Below are 20,155 nucleotides of genomic sequence, written 5' to 3'. Positions count from 1 at the left end.
ACTGCAGCCGTACTGAGCTATTTACAGTTCCCAGAGCCATCAAGTGCTCTCACCTCTCCCTACCTTTGTCCATGCTGTTCCTTCTGCCTAAGGTCCCAGCTCTGTGAAGTCTCATTAGGCCTTCCCTCTTTTCTGCTTCCTGTGGACTTTGTACATCACTTCTTCACTTTTATCAGTTATTTCTTAGCGCTTGTCTGTTGGCCTGTCAGTACTGGGAACTCCTTGACGGTAACGAAGTGGTCCTACTAGTAGACTCCTGAATTGTCACATTGTCAGCGCCAGGAAATGCTTGTGAATCTATGAATGCTGCTGTGAGTGAGGCCCACTCTCCACAAACAGATCCGAGGAGAGGGGACCAGGCATGGCCTCAATCGCTTCTACATCGAGGGAGCTGCGCCCGGGGAAGGCTTGCACGTTGCTCCAAGGCGGGCTGGTCGGCCCTCGGTGAGGGACCTTCAGGATCCTTCAGCGCCAGTGGGCAGGTGGGGGCAGGGCGTGGGCGCGGACACACCCCCCCGCAGTGCCCCCGGCGCCCGGCAGGGGGCGCCGCCCCGCCGGCCCACGCCCCGCGGCGCGCCGGGCCGGCTCCCTCGCGCAGGCGCGCTGCCGCGGGCGGAGGATCCGGGCCGCGCTTCCTCTCGCCAGGCCTGCGAGCTTCCTCCCAGCGGAGCCCAGGGCGAGCCGAGCTTGGCCGCCGCCACTGAGACCGCCGTCGCCCTCCCGCTCTCGCCCCACCCCGCACCCTGCCCGGAGGTCTTGCCGGGGTGGGGTCCGAGCGGGGCGATCGCCCGCCCGCGCCGCCGTCGGGGCCATCCCCCGGCCAGCGGTCTCTCCCGCTCCAGCCAGCCTGTGGCCGCCGGAGCCTCCGGGACGTGGAACGCGGAGACCCCCCTGCGGCCCCGATCCAGGGTCCGGGGCAGCCCCGGGCACCCGGCGCGACGTCCCCAAATCGAACCTCTGTGGCGGCGTTCGGAAGCGGAACTCTACCGGGGCCGCGCCGGCTACATTGTTTCCTCCCCCCGACTCCCTCCCGCCCCCCTTCCCCCGCCTTTCTTCCCTCCCCGACCCGGGCCGCGAGGCCATCCCCCTGCCTCTGTCTGGCCGTCCCTCCTCCCCCTCCTTTCGCACCCAGACCTCTTTGTACCGCACAACCCGGGGACCCCTGCGCCCCTCCCCTCCCCCCTGGCCGCATGGACTGCCCCGCAGGCCGCTGATGCTGCCCGCAGCGAGGTGGACCGGACCGCAGTGCCCCGAGAGAGGTGAGTGCCTGGCAGACCTGGAGGAGGTGGGCGTCCGAGTGCTTCCCGGCGGGAGGCGGGTGGAGGTCGCTCGTCCCGCTTCTGTTGCTTCTGTTGCAGCTGCCGTGGCGTCCACACCCATCCCCCACCTCCCTTACCCCCTCCTTCCCGGGTTCGAAATCTCCCGGGAGTCACTGTCAGCCCGACTGGGAGGGGAGCGCACGAGGGAGGTACTGCCTTTCGAGCGCCACAGACTTGTCTTAGGCCACCCCGAGTCTGTCCTCCCCCTCTTGTGGGGGCTGGCTGGAGCCTGGAGGGAGGGGGTCGGCATGGGCCAGGGCCCAGGGAAATGGGCGGTTTGCCATTCCCGGCCCAGGGCCTCCCTGCAGGTTCCTTGGCCTGCCTGGTTCTGACCCCTCCCGCATTCCCCTGCGGAGGCCCTGCCGTCTCCAGGAAGCCCAGGGCCCAGCCACCTCCCTTGAGCCTGCCAGAGGTTGAGCCTGTCACCCTCGGCCTCCCAGAAGACCAGGCCTAAGCCAAGGGACCTCTGACCCTAGGGTGGGGAAACTGGGCAGGGCCTCTGTCCTGGGTGGAGGTGACACTGGGCATTAGGACCATGCCCCCACCTCCTGGCAGCCTTGTCAGCCCATTCTCCCAGGCTCCTCAGGGCCCAGCCAGGTGTCAGGAAGGGGCGTGTCCAGCCACTAGATTCTTGGAGCTTAACTAGGGGTTTATTTTCCCTCCTATTTTATAGACCAGGGGACTGAGGCTTAAAGGGGGAAGTTGCTATCCCAGGCCTCTGGCAGAGTTAGGCTGTCTGTCCTTTCATCGCCCCTGCTCTGCAGGGCTGGACTGATGTGGGTAGCGAGAAACCAGGCAGGTGCCTTTACCCACCAGGGACATAAGCCCCCAGCCTGGCCCATGGGTCCTTGCGGGGTGAGCACGTGCTCCCCTACAGAGAGCTAGAGAGAAGGGAGAGGGCTTCCGGCCCTGGCTCTGCCTGGGTCTGGGCTCGGGCAGCATCGGCACTGCCCGTGGGATTTCCCCCTGGTGCCTGAGGCTGGGCCCCACTGAGGGATGCGGTGAGTGTGTGGGGCACCCACGGGGTGCAGCCCTAGTGCTGAACTGAAACAGCCTGGTGGTCATTCCTGACCCCTCCCTCCTATACACCTTTGGCTCAGCTGGTGAATGGGATCTGGATGGGGAAGGCGAGAGCCCCGTTTCCACAGGGAGCACCCTACAGCCTTGGCATGGGAGCATTGTCAGAGTGGGGACACCCAGGGGGTGTCTTCCAAGTTCCCTACACCCTGGTGTTCCCAGTGTCTTTCTTGGTGGGGCCCCAGCAGGAACAGGGTGAAGGCAGCAGGAAGGAGATTGGGACTGTGGCAGGATCCTTTTGCTGCTGGAAGTGTGGGAGGTTCCCTGGAGGATACTTAGCCATGTCTGGGGCCCCTTGGGGCTGCTGGCAGTTTTGTCCCGCTCAGGCCTCTGCCCTTGATTTAGAGTTGTTTCCGGTTGCCCTGACATGCACAGTGGAAGGGACACAGATGTGTTGGGCCTGTGAGGCTCCCCTCACCCAGCCCTAACTTCCTTGCCAGCCTGAGGGCCTGGGGCTGAAGCCTGACGTGGTTGGATGCCTGTGAGCTGTTGGGTGCAGGCCGGGGTCCCAAGACCCTAGTAGAAAGGGGTCTGGCCTCAAGCAAGCACGTGTGCAGGGCTTCACTTTTTGTGTGGCGAGCTTGGTGCCTTCCTCCCTGCTCTTCTCTCTGCCTTGGGTCTGAGACAGAGAAGGACCAGAAGACGGTCCCCAGCACCACTGCAGAGGGCACCAGGCCCCAAGGGGTTGAGCCATCACAGAACAGACCAGAGTACAGGCAGAGACAGAGGCCCAGGGCTCACAGTGTGACGTGGCCGCCCCAACAAGCCTGATCTGGCAGGACGGCTTGGGTCCAGTTCTGAGCTTGTTCTTTGGGAGGTTTTGAATCTCATTGTCCCCAAAGGTGTTTGATCTGGGAAAGAGAAGGTAGGGAAGGACCCTCATGTGTCTGAGGGGCTGTCCCAAATCAGAAAGGCCATCCCTTGATGTCCCAGACACCAGGACCAGAGCTGGGTGGCAGGTGGGTCCCCAGGAAGCAAATCTGAGCTCATTACGAGAAAACTACGTATGTAGGTAAATAGTATTAGGGTTCTTAATTAAGAAAGTAACAAAACAGCGCTACAGAAAATTTAGAACACGGAAAATTCACCCACTGTTTCTTCACCGGCACAGTGACTGTTAGTATCTTGGAACTCCCAGCCAGTCTTTTCCTGATCTTTTTTTCCTTTGTCGCTGTTTTCATTTGGGTGTGCGTGCCATCACACCTTTTTTCATTTAATACCATATCTGGGCATTTTGTCATGTTGCTACACAATCTGTGCAACTTTGCCCCTAAAAAGCTATAAAATATTCCCGAAAGCTCTGCCACAGCAACCTCACCCCAACCCTCTTACCAAGCTTGTGCATTGTTGTTTCCCATCTGTTGCTGTTGTAATTGTTGTTACTGCAGGCCCCCAAAGCAGCTGAGGGTGTAGGAGAGAGTGGGCAGCTTGGCACGCAACCAACGTGATTCCAGGCCCAGCTGTGCCATTTAGGCCAGGGAAGAGGGACCTTGGACAGGTCATCCTTTGAGCCAGAGTTCCTTTATATACACAACAGGGACGGTGATACCTACTTCAGAGGGGAGTGTGCGGACACGGAACTAACTAACCAAGGTACTAGAAGGTGCCTGGCACACCCCCTGGCATCCACTAGGCGCTCTGTAAGAAGGGGTAGGCTTTGTTGAAGGAGTGCCCACTGCAGGCTGCCTCAGCGTGTGCAGAAGACACCCGGGCCAGGGCTGGCTGATGGCTCACCTAGCCAAGGGTGGTCTCTGCCCAGGGAGCCCTTCAGAAACCCTGTGTTCAGAGACTGCTCTGGCCAGTATCCTGTCCCCGCCTCTGCCTTCCCCCATCCCCATCACCATGTGGAAGGTGGGCTACTGGTTGGTTTCTGGGGCCTGGCCCTACCCATTCTCCCTCTGTTCTTCCAGCATCAGGGCTGAATGGACGAGGCCTTTTCCCTGAGAGCCTGGCCACCTCCTGTCCCCCAGCTTCAGCTACTTCCTAGGCCAGCCCCACATGTCCCCAGTGGAGACAGAGGCCTACTTTCCCTGGGAAAACTGAGTCTTAGCAAGGAACCCAGGCATCCTGAGCCCCAAGCCAGGGACAGCCATGCCTGCCTCATCCTCCCGCCCAGCGGCTGGGGAAGGGAAGACAGTTGGGGTCAGAAGGCAGAGATTCTAGAGCCTCCCAGCTGGGAGTTGAAGGGGAACATAGATGGTCCACAAATCACTAGGGAAGTCTTGTGTGTTAGTGTCCTTCTCTTCAGCAGGTGCTCCCCAGGTCTAATCTGAGCGTGTACTGCTGTGACATCGCTTGCTTCCTCTTGTTCCACTTCTGTGGAGATCAGAGAACTGGGAATGCCCTGCTAGGGTCAGCCCATGGACAGTAGGAGGAGACCAGTCTCAGCTTGGCACTCCCAGGGCCTAGGAGACCATAGCCCCAGATGACCCTGGTATGGCTCAGGACTAACCTAGGTAGAGGGTTCTCCCCAAGGTGGCCCATTCATTGCAGAGGGCTCCCAGGCGCATGACCTCGGACTCTGGCCGCCAGACTTTTGCCTTTGGAGTGTCCCCCTCCTCCCTGGTCTTGGCGCAGGGGAGGCGGGCATTACAACTGCCCTCCTGTCCCACAGCTCGGGCTGGGATGAGGTCACAGGGTGCGGTCCTCTCCAAGATGCTGGCCTGGCTGGGGTGAGCACTTTGGGAGTTTCTCAGTGCCCCCCCTCCTTGGTTGGGGACAGGATGGGTGGAGGAGGCAGGCCACCCTCCACACCAGGCAGGGAGCACTGCCTCCCCTCCTCCTCTCCTCTGGGTCCCTTCATCCAAGGGCTGGAAATAGAATCCGCTAAGTAATGATTAAAGTCAAATTCAGACCTAAAAATAAAGAGCTGGTGAGGAAGAGCTAGTGTGCTCCCTGCGTGGCTGAGGGGAGAAGCAAGCAGGGCGAGGCTGGTTTCGGGGGGCCAAGCCCTGCTACCCGGGAGAGGCCAGAGCCTGCTGGGGGACCAGGAGTACTCCACTAACTGGCGGGGGGGGGGTCTCTTGTATCAGGCATGATGCAGCCCGTACCAATCAGGGTCACACTGGCAGGACCAGGGAGAGAATCCCATTTTTCCCATGGGGAAACTGAGGCCTGGGAGGGACAAGTGTTTGTCCAGCGACTGTCCAGGAGCTCCCCTTGGCAGGCCCCCAGGGACCTGAGGGCCCCATGCAGCCCAGCTCGCCCTTCTGCCAGCTCGGTTTCTCTTCCTGGTTTTGAGGTACTGTGATGAGGGTAGCTTCTCATCACACACCAGCTATGTACGCCTCAGTGGGGCTGGGCCTCCAACCGCAGCTTCCCTCCGCCTCCCCCTCCCCTTCCGTGGTCTAGGCCCCTAGAAGCAGGAGAGGCTGCCTGGTGCCCCCCTCCTCCCCGCGGGTCCTGCTCTCTGCACAGTTGGAAGCCTTGTGAGTGGGTGAAAACCTGGGTGTCATCTGACGCCTGCACACCCTGGCTGCTGCTTCTCAGCCCTGCCCAGCCCAGCCCCTGCTCCTCACCCGGGCCGGACATCTGTGGCCCATGCTGTCAGGGAGACTGGAGGGGAGAGGAGAGAAGGACCCGTGAAGCCCCCCTGCCGACCAACAGAGGAGGCCAGAGTCAGAGAGGAGTCAGTCAGTGGGGAGAGGCCTGTGGTTCCAACTTCCTGGCGGGGCTGGGGGGAGCTCAGAAGCTGAGGATCTGTGTAGGCTGGAGCAGCCAGGAGGGCTTCCTGGAGAGGAAGGGCCATGAAAATCAAGAAGCATTTGAGAAAGAGACAGGGTAGGGGCAGAGGTCCTTGCTTAGAGCTGCTACACTCTCTAGGGCTGCTGGCTTCTCTAGTTGCTGTGCGAGGCACGGTATGGCACAGATGTAACCCATCCTTCCCAGAGCAGGAGGGCCGATCTCTGGGTGGACCTCCCCTCAGCCGCCCACTCTCACCTCTCTGTCCAGGGTGTCATCTGTCCTGCCTAAGGAAAGGGAGGGGTTTTCTCCCGACCAAGTTCAGACAAATCTGAGCTGAAATCCTTGCTCTACCCCTTGGAAGCTGGGTGATCCTCCTCAGCCTGGTTCCTCCTCTGTCAAACAAATCAGCAGGAAAACCTCATGGGGTTTTTTGGAGGACTAAGTAACTAAGGCAGGATTGGGTCAGTAGGCTCTCCCTCTTCGTGCTTTCATTTTTACAGTCCATCCTGTGGGGCGAGGGTGTTGGTAACCCTTCTCCCTACACTGGGTAGCAAGGCTGCACGTCCTTTGAGTTGGGGCCCCTCAGCTTTACCTTCTGAGCCGTGTGTTCTCGGGGTCCCAGTTCTGAGATGGGGAGACCAGGAATCTGGGGGCCAGCTCACCGGCCTCTGGCCCGCAGTCTCCCCACCTATAACGTGGCTAGGGGACTTTGGGTTGAGGGACAAGGACACTCTGGTTTTTAAGGGTTCGTTGGAGGTGGTTTTTAAGGGTTCATTGGAGGTCAGTGCTGAGAGGCTGTATGTAAATGTAGGCAAATGAAGATGCAAAGACCACAGCCTGTGCTGAGGGGGGTGGCGGAACAGAGGCCTGGAGTCCCCACTGCCCAGTGCATGTAGGTAATTAGGCTCCTGAGCGGTAATTAGAAACCTTTCTGGGCCAGGAGTGTCGGCCTCAAGCTGCAGCGGTGCCTGGGGAAGGAGGCTCCCCTTCCTTATTAGCCTCCTCTAGCTCCAGCCCCCACTGAGCCATTGGAGGGCAGGAAAAAAGCCAGTGAGTTGCTGTAATTTGGTTTTTAACACTTTGCAGCCATTAAACTCACCCCTCCCCTTAGGGCAGGGGTGCTGGATGCTGAGGGAACGCTGGGGGTGAGGGTGGGGCAGCTCACACTGGAGACAAAGTGGGACCGTCCATCCTTCCAGCCCTCTCCTGACCCCCAGGGAGGTTCGGGTCTCTCCAAGGGTCTTGTGCCCAATTCTGCAGCTGCCCAGCTGAGGGCTCTGGGACCACCCATCTGGCTCAGTGGGAACCAGCCTCCAGCCCATGGCCTGGTGTGTGGCCAGGGGCATCACAGTGCCATCAGCCTGGGTGCCCTGTGCAGAACCAGAGGTGGGGCTGATTTTACTGCTGCCAAACCAGCCCAGCTGCTGTTGGTGCCCCGCCCTCCTCAGGTGTCTTTCGGAGGGGCGTGCCCAATCAGAAACGCAGAGCTGTGTGCCAGACTGCCTGGGTTCAGAGCCTCTGTGGACCCTCACCCCCCTCACCCTGAGCCTCCTCCAGCCTTAATTAACTCTCTCTGTACCACTGTTTGAAATCCTAATCCTGGCCCGATCTAGCACAGTCGCTTCTACCTGAGATCCTCCCCTCCCCTCCCCCTCTTCCTGGAAGCCTTCCCCAGTGGCCTTTGTCTCTCTCCTCTGCTGAGGCACCAAGCACACCTGGCCGTGATTGATCACCTGGTAGCCAGGAGGGCTGGAGCAGGGCTGGGGACAGAGGAGAGATGCTGGGTAGCATTCTTGGGGTCCCAAGGGCAGGACCTCCTGGGCCCTTCCCCCCTCCTGTCCCTCCTGGCCCCCACACATGGAGCTGGGCTCACAGGGAGCCTCTTGAAACAGTGGCTCAAAGAATGAGAGGGCAAGGTGGACCTGCTTGTTGCCTCTGGGGGCTGCCCTGCCCCGCAGAGGCTCCAGCTGGGTCCTGTGGCAGGACCAGAGTCTCTGGGGGCTGTGGCCCCTAGAGTTCCCCCAGGTCTCTTGTGCACTTCCCTTTTCAGTGGCTATTTTTAGCTGGGTGTAAACAGTTACAGAAGGCTCCCACGCCCCATTAGGCAGTGGAGTTTTGGTGAGGGGGGCAGGGCAGGAGCCCCTTAACCTACCCTGGCCCTCAGCACGTGCTAGGCTGTGAGGGTCTACAGCTTCCCCAAGGCAGGGAAAGGGCAGTTGCTGGGCTTCCCCCCTCCCTGCCAGCCTGGGCTCCCAAGAAAGGCCTGCCTGAGGCTGTGGCCACTGACCTCAGCGCTTGGGCACAATACCCAGCCTGTTCCCGGGACCCCAGCACAAGAACTCCTGGGAGCAGGGTTTGGGGCAGGAAGTCGGAGTGAAAGCCCCCTGTCCCCCAGCCCTGTGGGGGTGGGGTGGCAACTGCTGTCCCTTTGGGGTTAAATATAGTCCTGTCAGTTACGGGACCACAGTGTGGTGCAGCCAGCCTAGCTTCCCCCTGTTGTTTGTTGGTTCATTCATTCATTCAGCACTCACGCGCTGAGCAGCCGCCCTGGGCCCGGCTCTCCTCCTGCAGGGGCTCCCAGGCCAGGGTCAGTGAGCTTCTCACTGGAGCGTCGGGCGTGAGAGGCTCTGGAGGCCCGGAGCAGCCGCCACAGCTGGGGAGCCACGGAAGGCTCCTGGCACAAGTGGTTTTCAAAAAGTTATTGAGTTTCTTACTAATCTTATTTTTAGGGGGAAGGTAATAGATGCATGTGGTTAAAAAAACAAAAGTTAAAAGAACAGAATAGCAAATATACAACGAACAGTAAGTTTCCCTTGAACTTGATACTCACTACTCCTTCCCATTCCCAGAGACAACCTCTGTTATCAGTTTCTTCTGTCTTTCAGAGATAATCCGTGCATATCTAAGGTTAGGGGTGAATGGTATGTCCTTTTAAAAAACAATAATTTGTAATATACCATGGGGGATGTCCTGCACCCTGCTTTTTTTTTTTGGTCTTTGAGTATTTCAGACCTACCAAGAAGCTGAAATAATGGTATAATGAATACCCATGTATACTTTACCCAGATTCACCAGTTCTTAGCATTTTGCCACATTCGCTTTACCTCTTCTTTTATATACATGGACGTATGTGTATACGTATTTTTTTTTGCTGATTTATTTGAGTGTTAGTTGCAGGCATCGTACCTTTCTCTCCTAAGTACTTTATCATGTATCTCTTACATAATCACAGTACCATGATCACAGCTAAGAAAATTAACATTAATTCCATAACATTATCTAACATTTCATTTTCCCAGTTGTCCCCAAATGATCTTTATAGCTATTTTTTCCCTCTGATCCAGAATCTGATTCAGAATCACTCATTGAATCTTGCTATCATGTGTCTTTTCTTTTTTTCTTTTCCAGCTTTGTTGAGATATAATTGCGATTTAATGTTGTGTAAGTTTAAGGTATACAGTGTGATGATTTGATATATGTGCATATTGTGAAACGATTACCACGATAAGGTTACTTAACACATCATTCATCTCACGTAATTACCATTTTGTTGTTCTGTCATGTTTCTTTTGTGTCTTGTTTAATCCAGAACATTCCCCAGCCTTTCTTTGTTTGTTTTGTCTTTTATGACATTGACTCTAAGAGTCCAGGCCAGTTATTTGGTCTCTGTCTGCCTACGTCTTCCTGACTGGAGTCAGGTTAAGCAGCTCTGAGGGCCCATCGCACAGAGGATGCTGTGCCCTCCTTAGTGCAGGAGGCACTCAGTGTGCTCCTCTCATTATTGGAGATGCTTAATTTGATCACTCGGTTAACGAGGCATCTGCCACATCTCCCTGTGGTGGAGGTGCTTTTTCCTCTCTGTGATTAATCTGGAGGGTGGTACTTAGATGCCATGTCACTGTCCTATTCCCCCAGCAATGTTTCCTTCATGACTTGAGCTGGCTTTTTGCCATTTCTACTTACTCTGTCATGGGGAGGTTTCTGTATCAGCACCTAGAGATCCGTCCTGGCCCCATAACAGCTGGAGTTGTGTTGTTGCCTTTTAGGGCTATCTGGTCATTTATTTACTTGGTTCTTTATTAACGGACATAAAGCTTGTCTCCCAATCTCTTGCTACAACAAACAGTACTGCAGGGACTGTCCTACTACATTTTTTTAGGCACATGTGCAACCCTGAAGGTTGAGTGGAAGTTCCTTGGGTAGAGAAGTGGGGAGGGAGTGGAGAGGGAATGCCAAGGCGGGGAGGTGGGTGGGGCACCGGGGTCCTAGGAGCAGCAGGTGAGAAAGGGATCTGGTTCAGGTGCTGGAGAGCCAGTGAGTCCCAGAAGGGTCAAGGGACTTTCCCAAGGTCACACAACAAGTTGGTGGCAGAGCCAGGAACAGGACTCAGAGCCCTTGACTCCCAGGATGATGTTCCTGCACTTCTTCCACAAAGTGGCCTGAAACAAGGTTCACATAACCCTGGAAGGGCCCCTCTGTGCCTGATCAAGGCCTGACTAGAGGCCTAGGTTTGCAGTAGCCCCTCCCAGCCACTCTGACTCTTGGCCTCTGACCTGGAGGGGGATAGCCCAGCTGGACCCTCAGAGCCCTAAGGACGGGACTGGCCTGGCCTCATGACTTCACCAGGGAGGAGCCGTCAGAGAGGGTCTGCAGCTCCTGCTGGCAGGATTTCTGTGGGAAGAAAGCAGGCTTCAGAACAGCCCTGGGAGCTGTAGGGTTGTCACCAGCCCATTGTACAGATGGGGAAACTGAGTCCTGAAGTCATAGCCAGTAGAGCAAAGGGGAAAGGCTAGCTCCTTCCTCTCGTTTCCATATCTGTCATCGTCAAAACCCAGACCCTCAAGGAAGGCCACCCTGACCCTCCTGGCCTTGCCCCTTCCTCTGAGCACCGCTTGCTTCTCCCTCTTCCCTTGCACTCTGTTTTCTAGGCCAGTGTGGTCCCAGCCTGCTGGCAGCCCCCGCGTGGTGCGTGCATATAAGGCAGGGATGCACCAGGGGTGGGGGTCAATGCTCAGGCATATGACACCTGCGTGGGGCAGGATGCTCACTGGAGGTGTAGCCTCAGGTAAGGCCTCTTGCCTCTCGGCCTGGCTCAGCATGCTCATCTGTAAAATGGGGATAATAATGGCCTCTCTCTCTCTCAGTTGTTAGAGGATTTGATGAGCCATAATGTGCCAAGGACAGGGCCCGGCACAGAATAAGTGCTCAGCAAACAGGACCTATTATTATTTTTGTTATTATCATCTCGTCAGTGGGGAGGCGGCAGCAGCAGCTGCAGGCCTGCAGGGGAGGGAGTGTTTGCAAACTGACAGCTGGGAGGGTGACTAATGGTGCCTCAGCCTCCTTGCCCTCTCGCCCTCGGTGGTGGTGAATCTTGCGAGGGAGGGGGAGGCATGGGGATGTGGAGAGCTGGCAGAGCCCCTATTCAGAAGGTCTTGAAGGCTGGGGACCCAGCCAGCCACAGAGGGACCCCAGTTCAAGTTCCGGACCATCACCCCTAACTAGCTGTGTGACGTAGGGCAAGTTGTTCAAACCTTACGAGCCTCAGTTTCCATTTCTATAAAATGGGGGCAAGAGGAGCTCACGGCTCCCACATGTGGTTCTTGGGAGCCTGGAGGTGCTTCCTATACTCATGGTGGCTCAGTCATGTCAATGTATGTGTGTGTAAGGGAGTCCAGGCTCATCCTTCTTGTGCCCCAGGCTCCCTGCCCAGATGGCAGAGGTTGACGGGCTGGCTTTGGGACAGGAAGCACTATGTATTCCGGGAGGAAGGGAAGCCTGGAAGCGGGGCCTGGACGCCATGGTGCTTCTCCCCAGCTCTGTTCTCCCCGGCTCCTTCTGGTCTCCAAGACCACACACTCCCCTGCTGAGGCCCCCAGACCCCATGGCCCTCAGAAGCAAACCCTATTTCTTCACATCAGCATGTGAAGCCCCCGCCATCCCTGCAAGTTTTGTGCCAGGCGGACCCAGTACACACGGTCCCCTGCAGCAGACTGACAGGGTGCTCAGACCGTCAGGGTCTGTTTCCTGCCCTCCTCACCATGGGCTTCCAGCCTGGGGTGCCCCTGCCTTTTTTAGCCCTCCAGCCTTCAGGGCTCAGCTCCAGCGCTCCCTCCTCCAGGAAGCCCACCTAAGCTCTGCAGTCCTCACTCACCTCACACCCCTAGGCACTTGCACTCAAATGTCTTCTTCCACCGCCTGGCCTGGGGTAGGTGGTAAAGTTTGTGAGTGTCAACCAGGCCCCAGGCCTTGTGTGTCCTGCAAATGAGCCTGAAAACAAGGCACATTGAGGAGTTTTTCTTCTAACATACTGTGAGCACGGAGTAGTCACTGGCCCTGTCTAAGCCTCAGTTTCCCCATCTGTCAGAAGAGAACAGTAGCCCCATCCCTCTGCTTCCTGGGACAGGTACACGGGCGCTCTGGGCTGTGTTTGGGAAGATGCTGGTCATAGAGGGAGTGCTGAGCTGGGGCCACAAAGAGTGTGTGTGCAAGACGGGGTTGACTTGCTGCTCTTGGGGCGTGGGGTTGGCTGGGGTAACTTTCTTGGAGTAGTCAACTTTATTGAAGAAAACACATACACCAAAACGTATACCAGCCACAAGGCTACAGCTCAGTGAAGTGCTACAGAGTTGAGCTTGCCCCCTTCCAGTCACTGCCTCCTCCAAGGGGAGTCGCCATCGTGCACTGGAAAATCCCGATTGTGAAGCTTATACAAATGGAATCACACGGCACGTGTGCTTTCTGTCTGGCGTCTTGGTTAGCATGTTTACATGCATCAGTGTTGTTTCATAGCTGTAGTTTATTCATGTTTACTGCTGTCCAGTACTCTGTGAATGTACACAGTTTATCCATCACTCCTGTAGGGCATCTGGGCAGTTCCCAGTGTGAGGTCTGTTACAGATCGTGCTACTGTGTGTGCTCCTGTGCCTGTCTCAGCAGTGCCTGGCCTGTTTTCTCTTGGGCGTGTGCTGGGAAGTGGGGCTTCCAGGCCATGGGGTTGGCATACATTTGGCTTCAGAGATACTGCCTGGGCGAGTTTTTATAGGTGACAGAACTAAGAGGCCCACAGAGGACAAGGGACTTTCCCAAGGTCCCAAGCACCTTCCCCAGGTTCACAGCTGCCCTGTGGTCCCCCACAGACCACTTAGCTGATATCCAGCCATGGGGCTGGTGGGGCAGGCACTACTCACCCCCTACGCTTTGTAGCCTCTGTTGGTCATTCCGAGGGCTGTAAGGCCACAATGGGCTCAGGGTTGACAGCCCTCTGTCCTTGGGGGTCCTCAGCCCTCATCCCCTGCCTCCTCCCCTGCCCAGTGCCCTCAGCCTGCTGAAACTGGAGAGGACAGCCCTTGCCCCAAGTCCCAGCCCTGGAAGCCTCTGGCATCTCTTCGCATTGCTATGGGGAAGGAGCAGGGTCTCAGTGACGGAGGGAACTATCTCCTCTCACAGCCTTCCCTCAATCTTCCCCTCTCCCCACAGCTCTCATGGTACCAAGTGACAGGTTGGCCTTCCTGTGACACGGGGACACCAGATCTTCTGAGAAGATGTCGGCAATTCAGGTACTGCAGGGGCAGGGGTCTAGGGCAGTGGAGTATCCCCACCACCACCACGGGGTGCTGAGAAGAGAGAGAATGAGGATTCAGGTCGATTCACTCCCCTTTTCCCCAGTCCTGGCTTTCAACAAAATGGAATTCCAGGGCCCACTGTCAGATGGGGGGCCCTCAAGATGGGAGCACAGGTCTGGGGGCAGTGGGGAAGTCTCAGCTAGAAGACACCCAGAGCTCTCCGGCGGAAGGGCACCTCACCCAGACTCAGGGAGGCCAGCCAAGAGGCTGTGACCTTGAGGGCTTGCAGGCAGGTGGGTGGGGGCTGCCCCAGGCTGCACCCGCCCACGTGTCGCCTGCCCTGCAGGCTGCCTGGCCATCCGGTACAGAATGTATTGCCAAGTACAACTTTCACGGCACTGCTGAGCAGGACCTTCCCTTCTGCAAAGGAGACGTGCTCACCATTGTGGCTGTCACCAAGGTAACTAGGGACTTCACACCCCTACCCGCTTCCTACCTCTGGGTTTTGTCTCCCCTGCACGTGAGGGTGAGCCTGAGAGCTGTCTGGGCTCCCCTCTCCCCAGGACCCCAACTGGTACAAAGCCAAGAACAAGGTGGGCCGTGAGGGCATCATCCCAGCCAACTACGTCCAGAAGCGGGAGGGCGTGAAGGCAGGCACCAAGCTCAGCCTCATGCCGTGAGTACCTCTGAGGAGCGGTTGGGAATTCCCAGTCTGGGAGGAAGGAGGACGGGGAGCCCTGTTACCCCTAGAAGAGAGTCAGGAAAGCAGGGAGGCGAGAGTAAGGGGCTGGGATGTCCATGAGGGCCTTTCGAGACGAGGGGAAGGGCCTGGGTGCTGGACCTCAAAGGGGAGGACGGAGCTAGGAGGGCTGAAGAAAGAAGGGCAGGAGGCAGAGGATGAGGGCCTCCAGAGCCTGTCTGAGCCCTGAACTGTGGAGAGGTGCCAGCCAGAGGGAGGGCCTTCGGGAAGTGGAGCCTGGCAGTGCCCTTGGGCCACCATGACCCCAGGCCTGGCCTCCCCGCAGCTGGTTCCATGGCAAGATCACGCGGGAGCAGGCAGAGCGGCTCCTGTGCCCGCCAGAGACAGGCCTGTTCCTGGTGCGGGAAAGCACCAACTACCCCGGGGACTACACGCTGTGCGTGAGCTGCGACGGCAAGGTGGAGCATTACCGCATCATATACCACGCCAGCAAGCTCAGCATCGATGAGGAGGTGTACTTCGAGAACCTCATGCAGCTGGTGGAGGTGAGCGGCCCTGATTCTGGCTACAGTCCCACCGCTCTAGCTGGGTGACCTTGGGCATGTCCTGCAGCCTCTGCAAGCCCACATTTCCTCACGCCTCGATAGAGCCCATGCTGTGTGCCAGGGTTGATCTCTGACCCCACAACGCCTGCACAGGGAGGTGGTCCCCCAGTTCATAGGCCAGGAAACAGAGGTTCAGAGCAGTTAAGGGACCTGCCTCTGGTCACACAGCTGTGAATTGGAGGTGCCAGGACTAGAATCTGAGTATTCTGATCCCAGAACTAGCTTCCTTCCAGCCGCTCATAGAACTGTATGTCCAGCTGTGTGTACGTAAACATGTCCTCATGAGCTTTACCTTGATGGCCCACATGTCCCTGCAGCTCCCAAGGCCATCTCTGCCCCAGGCAGCCTCCAGATGCCTCCTGTACTCACTCTCAGCACATTCCCCCTGTTGGCCTGGCTTGGCCTATGGCAGGGGAGGGTCCTGTGCACACCTGGCTAGAGGCTGGTATTAGACTGAGCCAGGACTTGTCCTCTGCTTTGGGATGCTGGTGAGGCCCAGAGTGATCACAACATCCCGGTATCCGTCCAGCACCTGGGTGTGGGGTGGCATGGGAGATGGGCCATGTGTCTGGGGCCTCCCTAACCCCTGCTAGAAATGGAGAGCCCTCCTGACCCAAACCAACTCTGGGCTGGGTGGGACAAGCCTCTGCTGCCGTCTGGTGGTCAGACCGGGGCAGTGCATGGGAGCCGCGGGTGGTGCACAGGGGGCTGGCCCTGATCGCCTGCCCTGCCCACTACAGCACTACACCTCAGACGCAGATGGACTCTGTACTCGCCTCATCAAGCCAAAGGTCATGGAGGGCACCGTGGCGGCCCAGGATGAGTTCTTCCGCAGTGAGTGCCACCCCCCCACGCCCACTCCTCACTTGCCCACTCGCCTCCTCCCACCCAGGCTTCCTGGCACCACCCCATCCTGGAGGCTCTGGAGACGCCCAGGGAACCCCACATAAGTCACAGTCCAGTCTGCCTCTGCTGTGACCCCTGCTCTGACTTCAGCACCCCTCACTCACCACCCACTCCCCCCACAGGCGGCTGGGCGCTGAACATGAAGGACCTGAAGCTGCTGCAGACCATTGGGAAGGGGGAGTTTGGAGGTGAGCCAGAGAGGGTGGGAGCCCTAGGAGAGGCTGGTGACTGGGGGGAGTCCAGGAAACGACCCCCAACTCTCTTGCCCCAGACGTGATGCTGGGTGACTACCGAGGGAACAAAGTCGCCGTCAAGTGCATTAAGAACGACGCCACTGCCCAGGCCTTCCTGGCTGAAGCCTCGGTCATGACGTGAGTTGGGGCAGGGGGTGGGGAGGTCACCCGGGGCCAAGAGGTGATGGGGAGGCTTGGCAGGCTCTGACCACCCCGTCCTGCCCCAGGCAACTTCGGCATAGCAACCTGGTACAGCTTCTGGGCGTGATCGTAGAGGAGAAAGGTGGGCTCTACATCGTCACCGAGTACATGGCCAAGGTGTGTGCCTGCCCCGCGATCCAACTGCCATCCTGGAGCTGAACACTGGGGCTTGAGCCTTCCAGCCGCCGCAAGCCCCCCACCATACCCTTGGGTCCCTGCTCCCTCAGTCCCTTCTCTCCAACTGGTCTTTGAAGTCACCAGGGCTTGGCTTTTGTCTTGGCTCACCATTTATTCACTACGACCTTGGAAAAGTTGTGTCACCCCTCCAAACCTCAGGTCCTCATCTGTGAATGGAGATAGTAACAAAGTTTACCTCAGAGATTTATGAAGATTAAGAGATAATGCATGAAAATTGCTGAGCACAGCGTCTGGCGTCTAGACTCTGATATTTCTTCAGTAGTGACGTCCTGACCTCTCCCCTGCCCCTCCCCTCTCCTCACACCTCCCTTGAGTGTCGCCATTTACCCAGCCCCAGACCCACTGTTCCCAGGGTCTAGAGGGCAAGTCTGACCTATAGGGCCTGTTGGTCTGTCTGTCCTGCCCCTAGGGGAGTCTGGTGGACTACCTGCGGTCTCGGGGCCGGTCGGTGCTGGGCGGAGACTGTCTCCTCAAGTTCTCACTGTGAGTGAAGCAATGCCTGATTGGGAGGGGGGGGCGGCTATGGGATCCCTGTCTGAGGGGACATGTGGCTGGCTCGCCCCCAGAGATGTCTGCGAGGCCATGGAATACCTGGAGGGCAACAACTTCGTGCACCGGGACCTGGCTGCCCGCAACGTGCTGGTGTCCGAGGACAACGTGGCCAAGGTCAGCGACTTCGGCCTCACCAAGGAGGCTTCCAGCACCCAGGACACGGGCAAGCTGCCAGTCAAGTGGACAGCCCCCGAGGCCCTGAGAGAGAAGGTGGGCGCGCCTCTCCTCAGGGCCTGAGCAGTGGTGGATGGGGTTCCCGGGTCACCCGCACCCCCCAGTTCCCAGGACCTGACACTGCCTCTCCCATCCACGTGGCAGAAATTCTCCACCAAGTCTGACGTGTGGAGTTTCGGGATCCTCCTCTGGGAAATCTACTCTTTCGGGCGAGTGCCTTATCCGAGAATTGTGAGTGTGGGCGCTGGGGCTGGGTGGGGCTTGGAGCAAGAGAGGGGGTGACGGGGAGGGGTACCGGCTGGGCCCCGCCTCCCCGGCCTGAGCCCTAGAAGCTGCAGACCTGCCCTCGGGACCTTCCAGGCCGCTCCCCGGGCCGGGGCTGAGGCGGAACTAGGGGGTCCTTGGAGAGCAACGCTGAGTGGGGGTCCCCTCGGGGTCAGGCCTTACACCGATTCGTACCACCACCCACCTGCCCGCAGCCCCTGAAGGACGTTGTCCCGCGGGTGGAGAAGGGCTACAAGATGGACGCCCCTGATGGCTGCCCACCTGCGGTCTACGAGGTCATGAAGAACTGCTGGCACCTGGACGCCGCCCTGCGGCCCTCCTTCCTGCAGCTCCGTGAGCAGCTGGAGCACATCAAGACCCACGAGCTGCACCTGTGACTGCCGGCCTCCGCCCAGGTCGTGGGCCTGTGGGGACTGAACCCGGAGAGGGTGCGGACCTGGCGCCCCACTCGCTGGGCCCAAACCCGAACTGAGCCCAGCAGGACCGTGGGCCTCTTTTCTCTGTCGCAGCCTGCGCCCCTTCTGGCCCCCGGAGACCCCGCCTAGGCCTGGCACCTTCTCTCATGGACCCACCTGTGGGGCTTTGGGAACCCCGCCCAAGGGCCAAGAAGGGAGGAGGCTGAGGAGCCCTACTGGGGCCCGGCTCCCCCTGGCCTCCCGTATCTCGCCTTCTTAGAGTTTTATCCCTTTCCTTTTTTGAGATTTTTTTCCGTGTGTTTATTTTTTATTATTTTTCAAGATAAGGAGAAAGAAAGTACCCAGCAAATGGGCATTTTACAAGAAGTACGAATCTTATTTTTCCTGTCCTGCCCACAAGGGTTGGGGAGACCAGGCCCCTCTCTCGGGACCCATCGCCCCAGCCTCGTTCCCCACCCCGTGTTCCTTGTCCGTGTTGCCTCGGTCGCCCCGTGTCTGCGCTTGACCATGTTGCACTGTTTGCATGCGCCCGAGGCAGACGTCTGTCAGGGGCTTGGAGTCCGTGTGCCGCTGCCGCCCGCCCACCCACCTGCCTTGTGAGATGGAATCGTAATAAACCACTCCATGAGGACCCCGCTGCCCGGTCTCGGCGCTTCCTCCGCCGAGCCTGCCCGTCCCACCCGGCCTCCCATCCCCGTGCCATCTTGTCCAACCCCCTGTCTCTGTGAGTGAGGCTGTGCTTGCCCTGTGAGTGGGGCGGGGTGGGGAGCACCGCGGGGAGATGTAGCCGCCGCCTATGTCAGCTGCACGAGCGAGTGTCCTGTGTCTGCCGTGGGAGAGCTCTCACTACCCGCCTCTCCCAGTGTCCCGCTGCCGGGCAGTCTCGGCCCTGAGGCCGTCCCGGGCTTGGGTCCCGTCCACAGGGTGATGCCTGAGCATCCCGGCCGCCTCTCCTGCCGTGTTGTTCAGGCCCTCAGCACGAGGGGGGCTGGAGCCACGGACGGGGGAGAAAGGCAGGCCTGACCAGCTGGAGATGGGCTCCCCTTGGTAGGAGGCAGGATAAATGTCTCGTGCTTCAGAGGAGATGGTGACCTGGAGCGGGATGGGGAAGGGGAGACTCTGATACGCCGGTGGTTCTCACAGTCCGCCTAAGATGTAGCACTGCCGCCCCGTCCCCAGCCCTATGTGTGCCCAGCCCCGTGCCTGAGGACGCAAAGGTCGGGGGGGGGGGGTCTTCCCCACCCCACCTTGTGGGGCACAGATGGAGAATGTGGACCAGCCATGGGATTTTCTCCTCTCGGGTTCCCCAGGGCCAGTGGTCAGTGCAGAACCTCTGAGGGCTGTGGGGGGGCTCACCGCATTCACTGAGACAGGCAGCAGGGGTGGGGTTCCCCTTGTTGTTGGCACTCTGCGCCCGCCTTTCCTAGCCAGCAAGCCCTGAAATCCAGGCAGTTCTGACTTGGCAGTAGGCCTCGCATCTGCAGCTCCTCGGCCCGCTGTGGTCCAGCACCATCACCTCCCACAGCCCAGTGCTGCCACCCCTCACCTCCCCGAATCCGTTCTCTCTGCACACAGCCAGACTCATTTTTCTAAAACTAGACTGTTCATTCAACAACAAATATTTGGATACCTGCTGTGTGTAGGACTGGGGTTCAGCAGTGAGAAAAACAGACCCCGTGGAGTTCACAGTTGGGAAGACAATCACATAGACAATTACAAACTGATAAGTGCTGTGAAAGAAACGTATATCATGGGAATCGGGCCTTGACTGTAGATCAGGGAGGACTTCCCAGAAGAGGCAGCATGTAAGCTGAGGTCAGAAGGATGAACGGGAGGGCAAGGGAGTGGGTAGCAGCATACCAAGAGGGAGGAGCCAGCTGGTCCCCGCTTCCCAGAAATCATGGGAGAGGGGAACTGAGCCTGCCATAGGTGTTAGCCACAAGGAGGTTGCTGGTGACTTTAGCAAGACCTGAGTTTGCTGGGGGTGGATTCCAGATCACAACGGCTAGAGGAGGTGCGAGGAATGCGGGAGGGTAGACAATCTTTGGAGGAACCTAGCTGTAATGAAGAGGAGAGGGGGTGAGAAGATATTTAAGGCAGCAGAGGCTTGAGCAAATCTGACTGCCAAAGGGAAGGACATTTACCTTGGGATAGTGTCCACATACTGAGAGGGAGGCGGAAAATATAGAGGGGAGGTCATGGTAGTGATTGAAGGTGGAACCTTCCCTAGAGCAATGTCG

General features: G+C 58.3%; 1 protein-coding gene across 1 annotated transcript; it reads left to right on the top strand.

Annotated features, from left to right (window-relative positions):
* Positions 1–605: 605 nt before the first annotated feature.
* On the top strand, positions 606–18,547 carry CSK (C-terminal Src kinase). The gene is made up of 13 exons (XM_036844258.1): positions 606–1,259; positions 13,560–13,639; positions 13,992–14,105; positions 14,209–14,321; positions 14,671–14,890; positions 15,691–15,784; positions 15,979–16,044; positions 16,128–16,227; positions 16,317–16,407; positions 16,898–16,971; positions 17,055–17,250; positions 17,359–17,445; positions 17,694–18,547. Exons 2-13 carry the CDS (start codon positions 13,625–13,627, stop codon positions 17,874–17,876), a joined length of 1,353 nt encoding a protein of 450 aa, XP_036700153.1. The 5' UTR covers positions 606–1,259; positions 13,560–13,624; the 3' UTR covers positions 17,877–18,547.
* The last annotated feature ends 1,608 nt before the right edge of the window (positions 18,548–20,155 follow it).

This window comes from Balaenoptera musculus, chromosome 2 (genome assembly GCF_009873245.2).
Source record: "Balaenoptera musculus isolate JJ_BM4_2016_0621 chromosome 2, mBalMus1.pri.v3, whole genome shotgun sequence".
NCBI lineage: Eukaryota > Metazoa > Chordata > Mammalia > Artiodactyla > Balaenopteridae > Balaenoptera > Balaenoptera musculus.
This window is presented reverse-complemented; position numbering and strand designations above follow the sequence as displayed.

Bases quoted from the DNA above. Each gene is read 5' to 3' on its own strand.
- CSK (XM_036844258.1), top strand. The intron at 14,891-15,690 runs GTGAGCGGCCCT...TGCCCACTACAG, and splicing joins ACCTCATGCAGCTGGTGGAG to CACTACACCTCAGACGCAGA. The intron at 16,228-16,316 runs GTGAGTTGGGGC...GTCCTGCCCCAG, and splicing joins GCTGAAGCCTCGGTCATGAC to GCAACTTCGGCATAGCAACC.